The sequence below is a fragment of the Lepidochelys kempii genome, chromosome 3 (assembly GCF_965140285.1).
Source record: "Lepidochelys kempii isolate rLepKem1 chromosome 3, rLepKem1.hap1, whole genome shotgun sequence".
NCBI lineage: Eukaryota > Metazoa > Chordata > Testudines > Cheloniidae > Lepidochelys > Lepidochelys kempii.
This window is the reverse complement of record NC_136382.1, coordinates 147,314,609-147,332,486: the sequence shown is the minus strand read 5'-3', so window position 1 is coordinate 147,332,486 and position 17,878 is coordinate 147,314,609. Positions and strand designations below refer to the sequence as shown.

At 42.2% G+C, this 17,878-nt stretch overlaps 1 protein-coding gene across 4 annotated transcripts in view; it reads right to left on the bottom strand.

Annotated features, from left to right (window-relative positions):
• The window catches only part of YIPF4 (Yip1 domain family member 4), a 59,128-nt gene that overhangs the window by 4,850 nt on the left and 36,400 nt on the right, over window positions 1–17,878 (bottom strand). For 2 of the 4 annotated variants that reach the window (XM_073338413.2, XM_078852243.1), the window contains exons 2-4: window positions 7,374–7,545; window positions 3,879–4,050; window positions 369–446 (exon numbers count right to left, since the gene is read on the bottom strand). In XM_073338413.2, coding sequence (XP_073194514.2) covers window positions 369–446; window positions 3,879–4,050; window positions 7,374–7,545 — 422 coding nt within the window. Of the gene's footprint in view, window positions 1–368; window positions 447–3,878; window positions 4,051–7,373; window positions 7,546–12,172; window positions 14,696–16,431; window positions 16,673–17,878 lie in introns of those variants that run through there. The other 2 variants (XM_073338411.1, XM_073338409.1) reach the window with 2 other exon arrangements.

The following is a 17,878-nucleotide window of genomic DNA, read 5'->3' as shown; positions in this document are numbered from 1 at the left end:
TGTGCAGTTTAAATAACTGCATGTGAAATTGACCAAATTTTGTTTTCTAAATCCAGTTACATGAACAAATGAATGTGTTAGAATTTAAGGCAAAGATTTGGATACGTTCTTATTTTTAATTAAAACCTGTTCACTAGCTAGCACCTATCTGACTAGATCTGACTAACTCTAAGAATTTACCTGGAATCTCAATTTCAACAGACATCAATGTGTTCCGCACTGTGCTATAATTCATGTCTAAATATGGGAGGTCAAGATTTTTGAAAAAGTAACTAGGTGACTTTAAAGTGCTGCAAGTTGGGCATCCAAAAAACCAAGTCATTTCTGAATATTTTATATATCAGTCACACTTTCACATTGCTACTTACTTCTCCTCCAAGAACTCTGGCCAATAAAAAAATTGTCAAGGATCCAAATATCCATATAGTTATAATCCAAGAAACCACCTTAAAAGAGAGAGAACAATTAATTCTTATCAATCAATTTTCATTATAATTCAGAATTCATTTTGGTTTAATAAGAAAGTAAACTGCAGCAAACCTTGTATTATTCAGTATTACAATGGAATTTAGAAATAAAATTCAGATGACAAGTTTGCTATGTGTTTGGAATGCTTAATAAGAAAATATGGTAAAACCAGTATTTTACCCGTAGTGTGGTTTTGTTATCACAACAGGAAGGTGTCAGTAAAAATTTTGGAATTAAAAGAAGTCTGGCTAAATCATGTTTGTTTTCATTCTACTTTGAAACACAAAAGGAAATCAATCTCTCTTCAGACCCAATGAAAAGCATGCCCAGACAACATTGACCAGTTGGCTTAAAGTAACAAAAAAAAAAAAGAAAAATCAATGTTCAGCTTGTATCTTCTTTCTTGGTTGATTAACATTGTATCTAGGGATGGCAGAATACTGTGTGTCACCCTTAAAACGACAAAATCAAAAGAACAGAGATCTAACTTTTTCTGCACCTCAACAGTACTTCTAGTTTAGGCTGTAGTCTTCCTCTCAGGTTTCCTCCTCTCCTCAGTTCTTAATATGAATATGAAACTGGCTTAAATTATCACACAATTCAGGTCCCTAGCCTACACTTAAATTAAATCACAGCCCAGCTGATCTGGAGGGCAGCTGCTAAGCAGAATAAGGAAAAATAATGCTTTCCCTTTGAAAACAGCACTTCTACAGTGGGAACCCACACACCTAGGACAGCCTTTGAGCTTCAAAGTGTGGTTGCATTTAAAACTCAAGTTTAGGCTTCAAACCTAAACTGGGTACTGATTTAAGGTTTCATATGCACTGTAAAAATAAAAAGGGAAGGTGAAAAGAGGATGAAGCTGGTGTCACTGTAGATTTTGTCTCTTCAGTTAAATTCTGTAATAATTTTTAAAAGAACACATCATAAAACCATTGTTTCACTGGGGAAAGAAACACTGCATACCTTTCTTTCTTTCCCTGCACCTTTCTCCCATCCAAAAGAACAAATCACATTAATGTGTCTCTTATAAAATTAGTCAACTATACTCATAGAAATAAGCCATTCAAGAGTGAGTGTTAGTCAGCTTTTAGTGCACACCTTATGGAGGTTGAAGGAACTCCCTTTCAGGCTCATATCTCAAAATTAATTACCTTGACTAATAGCATTCTATAATACCACACATCCCGGTATGGCTTATTGCTCAGACTGCAAGTCTGTCACAGAGGTCACAGACATCACTGATTTCATGACTTTCTGTGACCTCCATGTCTTCAATGGCTAGTGCGGCTGGCCCGGAGGCCGCCTGAGCAGCTCTGGCAGACCCTGAGCCAGGCGCACCGGCCACAGCCGGGGCAGTCTCGGGCCACTGTGCCCCCCCAGCAGCAGCAGCAGTTTTGGTGTGGGAGGGGGCTCTGGGCTAAGGCAAGGAGTTGGGAGTTCAGAAGGGGGGGGGAGGGCTCTGGGCAGCACTTCCCGGGGGGAGGGAGGGGGGGGTCCACAGAAATGGCAACATGTATCTGTCTCAGCTCCTAGGCAGAGGCGTGGCCAAGCAGCTCTCCACACTGCCTCCACCCACAGGCAGCGCCCCCAAAGCTCCCATTGGTCAGGAACTGCAGCCAATGGGAGCCAATGGAGTGGACATTCAGGGTGGGGACAGCACATGGAGCCCTCCTGGCCGCACCTCCACTTAGGAGCCGAGGGACGTCACCATTTCTGGGGAGCCATGTGGAGCCAGGTAAGGAGCCTGCCAGTCATGCCAAATCCCCCAGCTCCTTAGCACCCGTGGGGGCTCCTGGGCTGCCCCCCACCCCCGAGTACCCAAGTTTTAGTTACGGGTATATAGTACAAGTCATGGACAGGTCATGGGCTGTGAATTTTTGTTTGCTGCCCGTGACCGGTCCATGTCTTTTACTAAAAATACCCGTGACTAAAACACAGCCTTACTTATTGCTATATTTAAAGATAGAGCTAAAGGTGTTTACTCATTATTGTAAGTGGAGATTGCAGAGGGTCTCACTTAGGTGCTACCAAGAGAAGACCGAGATTCATATCTAAGTTCTGTCACTTTTTAAAGGTGGCAGTGATTAGAAGCACTACGAGGGATGTTCTGCTTGGGCAGTACTGGAAAAGTGGAAGAAAGGCCAAGCATCTCTATACTATAATTCTTGCTGGCCAATCAAAAGCTGCATTCCCTGAGTTCTCAAGGAATCATAGGAGAAGTCAAGTGACAAGACGCAGAGGTATTAAGGAGACAGAAGTTATTCAATTATGGGGGTGGGAGGAAGAGAAGGAAAAGATATCTGAGAGGACAAAAAAGGTACCAGACAGAAGTTGTGGCATTATTTGTAACCACAATAAATTCAAAATCTTTACACAAAGGTTTTCTGGTAATAAAACCAGTAAATAAGTTTAAAATGATCTGAAAAATAGTCTACTAGTATGACTATAACGTAGAAGGTTCAACCAGCAAGTATCTAACTGCCAACTGAATACGCCACTTTTGAATTAGAATTCTTAGTTAACATAACTTATTACTAATATGTCTGAACAAAGAGCTAATTTTTCCCCTCTCTAGAAGAGATATCCTTACTAAAGATGTTTGCAAGAGTATGTTCCTGGGTAATGTGGCCGGGGGGTGGGGTGGGGGAGTCTTCTAATGGTTTCCTGTCCCAAACTTTTTTGTGAAGCATGTAGGAAAGCCAACTACCTTTTTCATTGTGCAATGCAAAAAAGAGGACGGTGGTAGGGGGAACTGAAATATTACAACGTTAATAGTACAATCAATGTAAACTGTATTTGAGAACTAAATTAAAGATGGGAGAAGATTTCAGAGGAGGGAATGTGTTCATACAGACATTCTACTCTATGATTGTGCACCAACTACAGAAATTTAAGTGACATTAACTTTCATCACTGATCCCTAAGGGGCCCTCAATTTCAGTCACAGTTTACATTTTATTTAACATAGATGAACCAGCATTGTAAAGGTGCCATCTTTTGCTTCAGCACTATAATGAAATATACCTATTGTGTAGGTTTTATGTTTTTAGTCATCCCAGTTAGTATACAGCTGAGAATCTGACAGATTGCATATCATTACAAGCCTCCAGAAAACCCACGCTTCCTTCATTTCCATTTCAGAGACAAGAACCTGACATTTTTATTCTAATGAACCTTAGAGATGTACTACAAGGAACGTTTAGTATAGTATTACAAGTTTTTTTAATATGCAGAAAGACTAACCCATGAAATAAATATATTTGGAACTAGATGTTCCATTCTTCTCACTATACTAACGGCAAAAGGAGAAGAGGCTTTCTTCGTCTCTATAAATATGATAGACTGTTTAGCATTCAAGTCCCAATATTTAGTTTAAAGTTCTCTTTAGATAAAAGGTTTATACCTACCTTGAACTGTCCATATAATGAAACCATTGAGAAGAAGAGGACAACTGCCAGAGGGCCCCAAAAATCAGGGTTGTCTCTCACTACCTGTCTGTTAAACCCAAGAGATGGCATAGGCATCAACACACATCGAATTTTGTAGTAAATATCCTTCAGATCAATGTCCAGTTCCTCCCTACAATTGTAAAACAAAAGCTTTACTACATATTTTGGTACTGGAACAGTTTGCGTAAAGAGAATAATTCATCTGTGAGAGCAGGTTAATTAAGCAGTGAGAGTCTGTAGTTTGTTCATTATCACCATGCTTTCAGATGCAGTGAGACACAAGATGTGGAATACTTCCAAATATACCAGCAGCATAAAATTAAATCTCAACATCCTAGTGAGATAAAAATGATTTTTACCATTTAAATATTTCTTCAAGAAACGCTTGTTAAATTTCTAACAACCTTATTCAACATTAATGCAATTTCATCATTAACTATACTGAAATAAATACTGTGGTTGGGAACACAAAAGAAGGGTAAAATACCCTACAGTCTGAATTAAAGTAAAGCTTCTGTCCTCCAACATCTAGACACATGTATGCCATATTCATCTGTCAAGGTTTTTTTTTATTGTCATGCTATTTTAAAGATTATATACATGGAAATATGCAACCACATACACACATTACATTTATTTGTAATGCAACTAAAGATAATACATGCTCCCAACAGGGAACAAAAGCTTAGGATTAATTAATCCTCAAAGTATTTTAAAAAAGCATACCAACAAGCTGAAGCTGATGGTCTTTTAATTAAAGGAAAGGTGTCAGTTGCTTCAACTGGGTAGTTTCCCCCAGGCCAGTTTATGCCAATAGTTCAACTGGCTGGTTTCCCGTGTGAGTAAACAACAATAACTAAGGGCTTATCAAATCAATAAAAGATGTTCTATCAGCAGATCTTGCTACTCTCCAACTTCCCACCCCCACTTCAAGGCCACAAATTAGCCTTAAAACAGACAGGGATGGCCAGTGAAGAGTTGCCCTCTGCAGAACTCTCCATTGGTATAGATCTGGCAGAGTTTAGTTCTGCTGCTCCCCTCAACCATGGCATAAGGGAAAGGAGGGGGCATTCCAGGGGCAGAGTACAGATATGACAGAGGGGGTGAGGCAAAGCAGAACTCTGCTGTATCTGATCCTCTATTGGTGTAAGGTTGCTGATGGACTGTAGTGTAAGTTAGGGCTGCCCCTGTGCAGTTGGAACTAGGCGGCTCTGAAGTAAGGAGCTTCAAGAGACTTCCTGCAGCTGCCCATCTTAGCACAGGTCTGAAAGTACAGAATCAGGACCATGATATTAGAAAGCACAGATCTGGGTTCAATTCCCAGCTCTGCCACTGATTTGCTAGGTGATCTTGGGCATATCCCTCTCCTGCTGTGCCTCAACTTCCACCTCTATAAAATGAGGGTAATGATACTAGCCTCCTTTGTAAAGGATTTGGAGTTCTACAGATGAAAATCACTACAGAGTACTAATCTACTTATGATTAGAATAAGTTATTGCCTGATTTGTGTCCCATGATGCTCAGTTACAATGTACTAGGAAATGCAGATTGAGTTTTAATATCTCCAGAAATATCTGTTGTCTCCCAGCACTTTCTGTTTGAGGATCTCCAAGTGCTTTACAAAAAATGGCAAGTATTATCCTTATTTTTCAGAGAGGAAACTGCAGGACAGCGATTAAGCATCTTGCCAAGGCCACACAGCAAATTAGTGACAGAACTAGGAATAGAACCCAGATCACCTGCTTCAAAGTGCACTATCCATTAGATCACAAAGCCCAACCGTACCTCTTTACACAGGGGGAAACGTAGGTTTAATCAGCATTATGGTAATTTTTGGCTTTAAACAGATCGCGTGCCTTCGACGTAAAATGAAAGGATGTGGGAAAAGAGCTGTGCTTCATTTATAATACTTTTAAAACTGAGTTTCAGTGAAAAATCCTAGTATACAAGACTACAGTGCAGGAATTTTTTTCCTCTAGCATTTAAAAGCCCTGATGAAGTCAGTTTATATCAGAGGATTATAATCCAATTAAATATAATCTAATTAAATCCAAATCTTTGTCCACTTACTTCAAGACTGTGATGATGACCACCACTATTTGCAATACCTTTATTTCAGATAGTAACTGCTACTGTTCACTTGAAATTTTTGTAAGTCAGTGTTGTTGATTGTTTAACAGTGCTAAACAAACTCATCTTAATGGCAGCACAACAGAGGAGGATTGTGTCTTTTCTATCTAAGGGCTTGTCTACACTACAAAATTAGGTCAACTTAATTAGATCATCCTATAGCCACTGCAGTAATTCAATTGGCTGTTGATGTCCACACTACCCTCCTCCTGCCGATAAGCATGTTCTCGCCAGGATCACTTCCATCGACTGAAGTGGGGCATCGTGGGGCACTGACAGCCGAGTGTGGGGCACAGATAGCCACACGGGGCTTACAGCTGGAGCCCCCAATCTGCCCCAGGGTGAAAGCCCCAGCTGTGAGTCTCACATGGGCTCCATTTCACAGCACAGAGCCTACCAGCAGTGAAATAGACATTCTTGGCAATTTCACATTGCTATTGTCTCTGTTCAGAGCAGCTGCACTCTGACAGATCTGGGAGCACCAGGGGTAGCTGGGAGCCCAGGCTCTCGATACCCGTACCTGGGCTCGGAGTGGGACCGCAGGCAGTAGCCCGCTGGAAGCAGGTAGCCAGGAGCCTGCAGGGGAGCTGGGTTCTAGCTGGAGCCCCACACCCACCCAGGGATGACAGCCCAAGCTGTAAGCCTGGGACAGAGTTCATAGCAGGGAACTTAACAGCCTTTCTTGTCAATTTTATGGCTCCAACAGGGAGCCATGAAATTGACAAGAATTGTAGCCAACAGCTGATGTAAGTAATACAGAATCTACAGGGACGGTGTCGCCTAACTACACTGACATAAGCCCTACGCCTCTTGTGGAGATGGAGTTACGATGTCAGTGTAGTAGGGCACTTACATCAGCGAGAGCAAGGCTGCAGTGTAGACGCTGACATACGTCAATATAAGGCAGCTTACGTCGACCTAACTCTGTAGTGTAGACCAAGCCTAAGATTTGATTTTTTGTTAATCATTAAAAGAACAAAAGTTTAAAAGAAGCAGTGAGAAAACAACTTTCTGTGGTACTCTATATGAGCAAAGGCCAATTATACTCAAGTTTTACCTCATCCTTTCTACCTTACCCTAAAGCAAGGCAAGCAACATGTTTTAGCTTCTTCCCCACAATACAAAAAAAAAAAAAAATCTGAATAAAGATAATGATGTACAATGTTACAAATACAACGACAGAGTTAAAGTTAAGCCATTTATCACTGTGGAATCCTAGTCACAGCAAAAAGACTTACTGCTCGCCAATGTTCAGGAAAACAAACAAAAAAAGTTATTAATCAGAAAAATGAAGATAGATATCAAAGAGCAACTGTGACATACAGGAGTGGCTTGTTATCTTCTGGGTCATCATCTTCTACTTCCAGAAGCCAGCCATATCCTCTCTGTCTCAAGAATGTTGTTGCAGTAGATTCTTTGATGAACTCTCCTCCTCCTCCTTCTCCTCCTCCAAGATTTAGCTTAACATCTGGAGATGCTATAGAGCCACTAAGATCTTGGAACAAAAAGGAGAGAAAAACAGGTTTATACCTTCACAAAAGTCAGTTTGAACTGCTATTCCTATTTTTTCTGTATTCCAGTATGTCTACCCTACACAGGTTAATACTGAGAAATATTCAAACTTATGGAATAAAATTGTACACTATAAGAGATGAATAATTTGAAAGTGATAAAATATTTTATATAGACAGAAAATGTTGATAAAGATATATCAATTATTGCTTTAGGGCCAAAACTGTCCAACTTCAGTGTCGAAAGTTACCCCATTCATTTAAATGTCTAACTGTAGACATTATGGTTTGACAGTTTTGGACTTACTTTGTGTTATATTATGGATGTTAGTTAAATGACATTGTTATCGTATACCACAATAGTAGCAATTTGCTTAGTACTTCAAGTGCACTAAATGCAACCTATTTGCATTCCAGCACCTTTCTATTCCACCCCATTTTCCCCTTGTATGCGTGACTGGTTACAGCAGGAAAACCTTTCATAGACACATTTCAATTTGTCACCTGGATTTTACACAGACATTTTAAAAAAGAAAACTACCAGAACTCCATACGCCCTGCTTTTATTTATTCAGAGCTATCGTGAGGAGAGATTCTCAGACTTCTCTGACATAGAATGATCTAGTCCTGCCACCACACTAAAAGAAACAAAAAAGGAGCAAAGCAAGGAAGCTTTCCGCCTGTTTATGCATACATGCCACAAAAGGCAAACTAAAATGTATTGGCATGTTTCACTTAGTTTGCAATGAGGTACACACAAACCAGAATGACAGAGTAGCAGAGTAATAACTGAAAACAGAACAAAGGCAGGGAAGAAGTAGGAAATTATGGGAGAGAAAGGTCACAAAAGAGGGGATGCTATCCTAGGCTACAGTTTGTGTTAAAAAGTTAATGAGAATACACTGTGGAGAAGTATCAATTTCAAAGAACAGAGTCTCAATCACTATTTGTTACTAGAAAAAGCACAACTTTTGTAGAAAGCTTGTGCTGAGTAGACTGGTGTAGAACATTGCAAGCAAGAACTCTGATCTCATTTTGTTGGCTTCAACTTCTTTAATGAAACTCCCCCATTTGCCTCCATTTTCCTGCTCCCACCTTCCTGCCTTGTCCATACCGTCCCTTCCCCATGAAATTCTCTCTATATACACACTTGTTCACCAAGAAACCAATCTCTCAGCAGTCAAGTCTATCTGAAAGGCACTTCTTGATTTGGTTTAGATTCTACTGCTGGGCACTGCAGTTGTTTAAAACAAAACAAAAACAATTTAAAGTATTTCTATTCCCAGGTGTCTTTCCCCTCCTTTTGTCAGATTGTGACATCTTTTGTATAGAAACTCTTCTTTTTGAGAGCTTTACAGCAGTAAGCATAGTTGACACAGAGTATAGACAGATCACAGTGGCATTTCTGCAAATATTTACAATATGGAACCTGGAAGCACCTCCAGTCTTTAAGAATCTTGCCCTGCCAATGCGAGAGGAAAAGTCATTCTCTGTGCCTGCGGGCCTTTCACACAGCAAAAGAAAGGGGGTGGGGAGCAGGAAAGATAGGAAAAGTGTCTATGAACCATATAATTGACAGCAAACCTGGGTGCAGACATAGTATCTAGGGATTTTTTAAGATTGACAATGTCTATTGTCATTATATTTTTATGTGAATGATAGAGTAAAAAACTTTGCAAATACAACTAAGTTTTTAAAAAGTCAGGATGCAACCTATAATGATGGTATAACAACTTAGTCTATTCTGTTTGTATGCATAAAGTTTTCACTTAACACCCAATGTTAAGACCAATTTAGAATTCTGCCTTAAACTCAGTTAGCTAAATGATTCACTCTTGGAACTTCAGTTTTCCCTGTGTCTGCTGTTCAGCCATTTTTAAATTACAAAAGGAAATTACTGATTGTAATTTTGTTTCTGGCAATATCACTGTGAGCCAGGAAACCCCCCCAATGCTAGCTAACAGAGGAGATACCATACCACAACTCAATCACACCTGACACACTTATTACCCCAACCCACTGTTATAATCTGTATCTAAAAGGTGCCATGTTAGGTACCATATGCAAACTGACGACATGCTGGTGATGTGATGTGAGTGTGTGTGCTTGGAAATATGTTCTTAGAAGGTGTTTTCGACCATAAGCACAGCCTATCCTAGGCAAAGGAATGTTGTTTCACTTGTCTTCCTATGTTTCTAATGTAAACTGAGCCAGGTAATATCTCAGAAGACAAAGAAAAGTACACCTACTTATACAGTACACACAGTCTTCAAGCAAAACAAGTGGGGGAGGAAGGGAGACCACTTAACTATCACAATAGGGAATGAAGCCTGCTCCACCACAAAGCCTTCCTGGCTCTGGCATCACACACAACAGACTTCGGAAAATACAAGCAGAAACAGAATGCCATTTTGGCATCCATCACTAGGCAGGCAAAAGGGCCCAGAGCTCCTGGAATCTGAGAAAGGTGGATCCTTCAACCAAAGAGGCTGAAGTCTTTGGGAACTGACTATAGATGAGAAACCTATTTAGACAGAAATAACTTGCAGAAGTTAATTTTAGTCACTAGGAAGTGTGTTTTGTTTCATTTCTAACCTTTCCTATCTCTTTCACTCACGTGAAAACACATAACCCTATATTCTTTGTTAATAAACTTATTCTTGTTTTATTACAAAACCATCTCAATGTTGTGTATTAACAGGCTAGTGTGTGTTGTCTCTTTGGAGGCAGCAAACTTAATACCTTCTCCGAGGGTCCAGTCAGAGGGTTTAGATGCAGCAGAAAGACATCTCTAGGGAACCTGGGAACTGGGGTTCACTGACTGTCACCTGCAAGACAACATGTGGACTGGCAGAGTCTTGAAGGTTGCTGGCAAGGCAGACAAGCTGGTATGCTCACAGAAAATTGACAGTTTTGCTACTGCTAAGCTCTCTCTTACTGAGGTGGAGCAGTAACACTGTGGGTCATAGTTCTGGGTAACCTGAGCAAGACATCACACTCACCTGTGCAGGACTTTTATTCTCAGTTTTCAGCAATTTAGAACTAGTCTGACAGAACTCCCCTAGCTCTTGACAGCATCAGCTTGAGCAGTAGAGGGGTGCAAGTGCAAGCAAGGCCTCCTATTCAGTATCATTTCTGAAGGAGAAAAGGAACGGGAGAGGCATTTGGAACTTTATAACTGAAAGTTGTCTCTGGACTGGCACCTGGAGAGCACCTCAGAGATTGTCCTCACCCATCATTGGCAATTTTTAAATTGAGTTTGTATGTTTTTCTAACAGTTATGCACTAGGACTTATTTTGGGGAAGTTCTATAGCCTGTAGTACACCAGAAGTCAGACTAGATGATCACACTGGTCCCTTCTGACATTTGAATCTCTGAATCCGTTACTACCAGCGCTCTTGTATTGCATACAGATGTTGGGTTCCAGTAGAATATCATTATCTACAAAGTTAGTCTCATGGAGAGGTATACTTGGTATTATGAATACAGTTATTGCCATCAAACCCAACATTTGTATAGCATAACAAGCAGTCACCTGCTTAACATTTCTACCAGACTGGTAAGATCTTGGCTCCTGTCTTAGGGCTGAAAGACTTACAGTCAAATCATATTTAGTAGGACTACTTTATATCAGTTGTCTGTTACTGACAAGCTGTGACTTTGAATAGTTCATCATGAATCCTACACGCCTGACCGTGTAGTCCCACTGAACCATGTTCAGAGTGTTAGAAAGGACATGGGGCCACAGGGAATCAAAAGTCACCAGTCTGCCTCCAAAAATGGTATGATGCTATGGAACCTTTCAAAAACTCGTGTTTGTGGTGCTGGTTAAAAGGTTCCTGATGTCACTGAGGCAAAGCATCCTGTGCAAGTGGTACTGAGCTCTTTTGCAGTCAACTTGAAAGCTGGCTTTCAAGGCAGAATCTTCTCTCCCCATGTCTTGAAGCAGCAATACAATGGATGGGAGAACAATGTAGTTCTTGTATCCTTTGCCCAATCAGAAGAGGCGTCCTCCAAAATACATAAGAAGTCAGAGACAAGGAAGATAGACAAATAAAGGAGTGGGAAAAAAGCATAATCTTTACACCAGACAGCAATTTTTGCCAGTGACAATACATCTACATTGGGGAAAATTTGTAACCAACTTATCTATACAAGGTTGGCTCCATCAACGGAAGTTGTGGTGTGGACATGATGCAGGTTTTGAAACCTCTCATGTTGTGTAATCCTATGTAATCCTATGTTGTGTAATCCATGTAATGTGTAAACCTCTCATGTTGCTTCTTAGTTATACTAATACTGACACACAAAAAAGAAAACACATACACAGCTTTTTGTAATCCTACAGGTTCTTTTAGTTAGAGATTAAGAATGGCCATATTGGGTCAGACCAATGGTCCACGCAGCCCAGTATTGTGTCTTCCAAGGGTGATCAATGCCAAATGGTTTAAAGGGAACGAACAGAACAGGGAAATCATCAAGTGATCCATCCTCCATTGTCTAGTCCCAGCATCTGGAAATCAAATTCTTAGGGACACCCAGAGCATGAGGCTTTGTCCCTGATCATATTGGTTAATAGCCATTGATGGATTTATCTTCCATGAACTCACCTAATTCTTTTCTGAACCCAGTATACTTTTGGCTCTCACAACATCTCCCAGCAACAAGTTCCACAGGTTGATTGTGCATTGTGTGAAGTAGTACTTCCTTTTAAAAAAAACAAAAACTGCTGCCTATTTATTTCACTGGGCGACCCCTGGTTCGTGTGTCATGTGAAGGGGTTAATAGCACTCCCTCATTCACTTTCTCCACACCATTCATGATTTTATGGACCTCTGTCCTAAGCCCCCCACATCATCTCTTTTTTTAAGCTAAACAGTCCTAGTCTTTTTAGTCTCTCCTCAGATGGAAACTGTTCCATATCCTTAAATCATTTTTATTGCCCTTCTCTGAACTATTTCCATTTCAAATGGATCTTTTTTGAGTTGGGGTGAGTAGAACTGCACGCAGTATTCAAGATGTGGGTGTACCATGGATTTATACAGCAGAAGTATATTTACTGTCTTATTATCTATCCCTTTCCTAATGGTTCCCAACATTGTTAACTTTTTTTTTTTTTTTTTGACTGCCACTGCACATTGAGCAGGTATTTTCAGAGAACCATGCACAAAAGACTCCAAGATCTCTTTCTTGAGTAGTAACAGCTAATTTTAGACCCCATCATTTTGTATACAGTTGGGATGATGTTTGCCAATGTGCATTACTTTGAATTTATGAACTTTGAATTTCATCTGCCATTTATGAGGTCCCTTTGTAACTCTTCATAGTCTGCTTTGGACTTAACTATCTTGAGTAATTTTGTATCATCTTCAAACTCTGCCACTTCACTGTTTTACCTCGCTTTTCCAAATCATTTCTGAATATGTAGAACAGCAATGGTCCCAGTACAGATCCTTGGACACCGCTATTTACTTCTGTCCATTCTGAAAAATGATCATTTATTCCTATCCTTTGTTTCCTGTCTTTTAACCAGTTACTGATCCACGAGAGGATCTTCACTCTTATCCCATGACTGCTTACTTTGCTTAAGAGCCTTTAGTGAGGAACCCTGTCAAAGAGTTTTTTTGAAGTCCAAGTACACTCTTGTGCACAGTCACCTTTGTTGACTCCCTCAAAGAGCACTAACAGATTGGTGAGGCATGCTTTCCCTTTACAAAAGCTGTGTCAACTCTTCCCCAACAAGTTGTGTTCATCTACATGTTTGATAAATCTGTTCTTTACTATAGTTTCAACCGATTTGCCTGGTCTGGCAGTTAGGGTTACAGGCCTGTAATTGCCAGAATTGCCTCTGATGTCTTTTTTTAAGAACTGGCATCACATTAGTTATCCTTCAGTCATCTGGTACAGAAGCTGATTTAAGTGCTGGTTACATACCACAGTTAGTAGTCCTGCAATTTCATATAAGAGTTCCTTCAGAACTCTTGGGTGAATACCATCTGATCCACTGGATTCTTACTATTAAATTTACCAATTTGTTCCAAACTCCTCTATTGATACCTCAATCTGGGACAGTCTTTTCAGGTGACAGATTTGAGGGAATGACTCCACTGTGAGAATCTCCTTCACATCCTCTGCAACTAAGACAGATGCAAAGACTTCATTTAGTCTTTCCCACTCCTGGGGGAATTCTGCGCCAAAAATTAAAAATTCTGCGCACAATTTTAAAATTCTGCATATTTCATTTGTCAAAACAACAATATAATCATGCCAGTTTAAATTATTTTGGTAATTTATTTCAACATACCTATCAGCAGATATGTCTGTAACACTACAGACAACAAAAAAGATTCAGGAAATGTTTGGCAGATAAAGTTCTGTATTATTATGCATAGTAAGGAGTAAGTAATAATTGAACTACAATACAGAAAATAACCTCACACTAACTATTCAGCATTTCCTAAACACATATAGGCAGAGCTACTGTTAGTCTCTCAACCAGAGTTTGCAATATAAGTGTACTGTGTATATGGATTAAAGCAATATAGCTTCCAGGAACAAATAGTGGCTCCTTGGCACTCACTGAACAAGACATTGTTGAAATAGTTCAGAAACATTTTATGTTAGCATAAGCTACACATTTCTGCATAGAGAAGTCAGAAACACTGGCAATATAGTTCAGAGAAGATTTATATGTAAAAGGATGCATTAGGAACAGGTTGCACATTCAAAACAGGCCATGAATGTCAAAATAAGAGGCATACACTGGAGCTTTTATACTCGGCAAGCTAAATAATGAGACCTTTATAAAATCAGTTTTTTAAAAAAATATTAAATTTATATATAAATAAAAAAACTTAAGAAAAATACTCCCCATGGCTCCTGATTTTTAAATGGTGCAAAACGGTGTATTTTAGAATTACATTTCTGCTCAGACTGGCTAATTTAAACAAATTCTTAAAAGAAAAATACTGAGTATGTTTATATTAAAGCAGATATGTTTTCCTAAATGAATGGTCAGTGGATCACCACATTAGAGGAAGGTGTATTTGATCCTTAGCACAAGGTAGGGCAAGAATGTAAGCAGGCTCATCTTGGTGTCCATCTCAAAATCAGAAGGGAGCAGGGAAGCTTTCCTGGAGGAGAAAGGGAGTCATGCAATCAGCAAGTATTCACTCTGGAGACATGCAAGAATTGCACACAGGAGGAAGGAATCAAGACAGTGAGATCTAATAATAGAAACCAAGAAATAAAGCAACGCCAATTAATGTCCCCTGGCTGATTCCCAGGTGCCCTAGATTAGAAAGGCATTGGGAGTATAGGCTCCAGCACAGCAGTGGGGTGCACAGGCCATTGGTTGCACAAAGGTGAAGGAATCATCCTGCAGTCCCCCTCACCTTCCCTGGCCATGGACTTGGTGGCAAGGCTGCACCCAACCCTGACACAGCGCAAGAGCTTGACCCACCCCATGCCTGCCCCAGAAACATCCCAGTGTCCTGCCCCTCTGTGCTGGGCACACCGCAATAGCAAGCAAGAGGGACAGAGTCTTGCATACACACACGGGCAGTCCCCTGGCAGCGATTTACATCTCCCCTGTCTGCTCCTGATGCATGAACAGATGTGCCCGCTTGTGACCGCTGCCTGGAAGGGGTGTATTACACTCCTCTCATGGCTTCCCTTCGCCTCCCCATCAGAATCGATTATTCTTTGGGGGCTGGGGAGGAAAATCTGCAGAGGACATTTATTCTGCACTTGTGCAGTGGCATAGAATTCCCTCTGGAGTATTCTCCACCATGGCCTTGTCTTCCTTGAGTGCTCCTTTAGCACCTCACTCAATCAGTGGTGCTACTGATTGTTTGGCAGGCTTTCTGTTTCTGATGTATTTAAAATAATTTTTTGCTGCTAGTTTTTTAGTCTTTTTCTAGTTGCTCTTCAAATTCTTTTTTGGCCTGCCTAATTCTACTTTTACACTTGACTCACCAGAGTTTATGCTCATGAATAAATGAATAAGCACACTCCCTTTAATCTTCAGTTTTCTAGTAGATTTCCATGCTGGTTCTACTTTCAGGATGGGCTGTATGTAAGTCCTGAATTATGTCTGAATACACATGTTCTCAGAGCCACCAGTTTGTGTTTATACACATGCAATGATAATTCATAGTCCTAAGGTATGTCCTAAGACAATTGCTTGTGGGGGGGAAGACTGCAGCTGCTAGTCGAACTACAGGTGGCATAATACTGCTTTACTAAACACGAGTGCATACCTTGAAATGTTAAGACAGCATTCTCCCGATGCACATTTTGATACTACTGCGTGAGTGGCTATAATGTGTTAGCCTACTCGCCACACTATAACATAGTGTGCTGGCCGCACACCCCGCACTATACTCGCTTTCAGCTACCTCCTGCTCAGCGCCGAGTTACTGAGCCTTGGAGACTGGGTCCCCGAGCTACCCACAGCACAAGGCGCTCTGTGGACGACTCTCCGAGGCACCGCCCAAGCAGCAAACCCAGGCATGCAGGGGGGGGGGGGGGCGGGGGGACGACGACCCAGCCGCCACACTCACGGATGTGTCACGGCGCGGCGCAGGCCTGGCTAGCACCGCGGCCGGGGAAGGAGACCCGCCCCACAGGCAGGTGCCTGTGCCACGCAGACGGAGCCGCAGGCCGGGGCCGTAGCTGGGATTTCGCAGGGAGGTTGTTACGCTTTATTCCCACCCACCTCAAGCGCCTAGACGGAGAGACGCCCCCGACACCCACAAACTTAGCGGGGCAGGGGCCACCTCTTCCGCCACAGGCAGAGGCGCCCCCGGGCCGCCTGCTCGGCCGCTCCCGGGCCGGGAGCCGCGAACCTGCCCAGCCCCGCTCTCACCTTCCGCCTCGGCCGAGGAGACGAAGGTGAAGTCCCCGTTGCTGGGCGCATAGAGGGGCGGCTGCTGGGGGCCTGGAGGCTGCATCGCCCCGCCCGCTGCGGCGGCGAAGGCGCGACCCAGAGGAAGGGGCGCGGGCCTCCCCAAGACTCTCACTCAGTAGCAGCGGGCTGGGCGAGCTGCTCCACGGCGCAACCCCCTGTGACAGGACAACAACAATGCCACTGCCCTTCCGATTGGCTGTTTGTAAGGCGCCGTCTGATTGGTTGCTCGAGCGCCCAGTCCGATTGTCTCTCCGGCTGCGTTTCAGGGCGGTGACTCATTGACCTGACTGTAAAAGACCTTGTGATTGGCGGAAACAACCAGGGCGGGGTGGGAAGAGGAAATAACTCTGTAGCGGGGGTTATTTTTTTCTAGATCACCCCATCCACATACATCCCTTTGGTTTCTTCCATAAGGGCAGTCGGTGCCTGCAGCTGTCACCCAACACAGCTCACTGCTTCCCCCAGCGAGCCACACCCTCCTGCCACCCCCAACCATCACCAACACCTCCTCCTCCCATTTATAGAATATCAAGGGTTGGAAGGGACCTCAGGAGGTCATCTAGTCCAACCCCCTGCTCAAAGCAGGACCAATCCCCAATTAAATCATCCCACCGATTTTTGCCCCATATCCTTAAACCCCCTCAATCCCTCAAGGATTGAGCTCACAACCCTGGGTTTAGCAGGCCAATGCCTGCAGATTACATAGGGAGACAATATCAAAGAGTTTATGATCTAACAAGATTAAATAAAAAAGTGGTGTAAGATTTTTTTTAACCTCTCCAACATCAGGTGTAGCCACTGTCTCAGTTTCCCCCTCTTCTGTGCCTTAGTTTCTCTTTTCTAACAGGGTAGGTTAGTCCACCAGCCCAACTAAAAGTCTCCCCTATAAAAAGGCAAAGAAGTCCCTGAAAAAAATCACAAGTCTAAGGTTCACCCCTCAGTCCAAGGCACCACAGAGAGCTTCATCCTTCCTCCAGGATGTGTGAGACCGTGACCTTCTCCATTAGCTACAGGGGTCTCAGGACACCATCCTAAGACAGCACTCTAAGACATAGAGGAGCCCTCCTACCACAGGCTCCAGCCCTGAAGCTCTAACCAATGAAACAGCCATCTGCTCCAAGCTCAACTGTTTGATTCAGTCTTTCCTCAGGGCTACTTCTTGCCCTTGATTGCCTCAGACCTCAACACTGGCCCTTCCATACATTTCTTCAGCACAGCTCAGCCATTCCCTCTCAGCAGAGAGCCCACCACAACTCTTGACCAGTCCCCAGTTACCAAAGAGCCCTTAGAAGCAGTTATTCTCTACAAGTTTCTCCCCATTCTAACAAAAGTGACTTGCATTTATAGCACTTCCTTTCCCAGCAGACCTTGCTCTCTGGCCTACAACTTCAGTGGTCCCTGGACT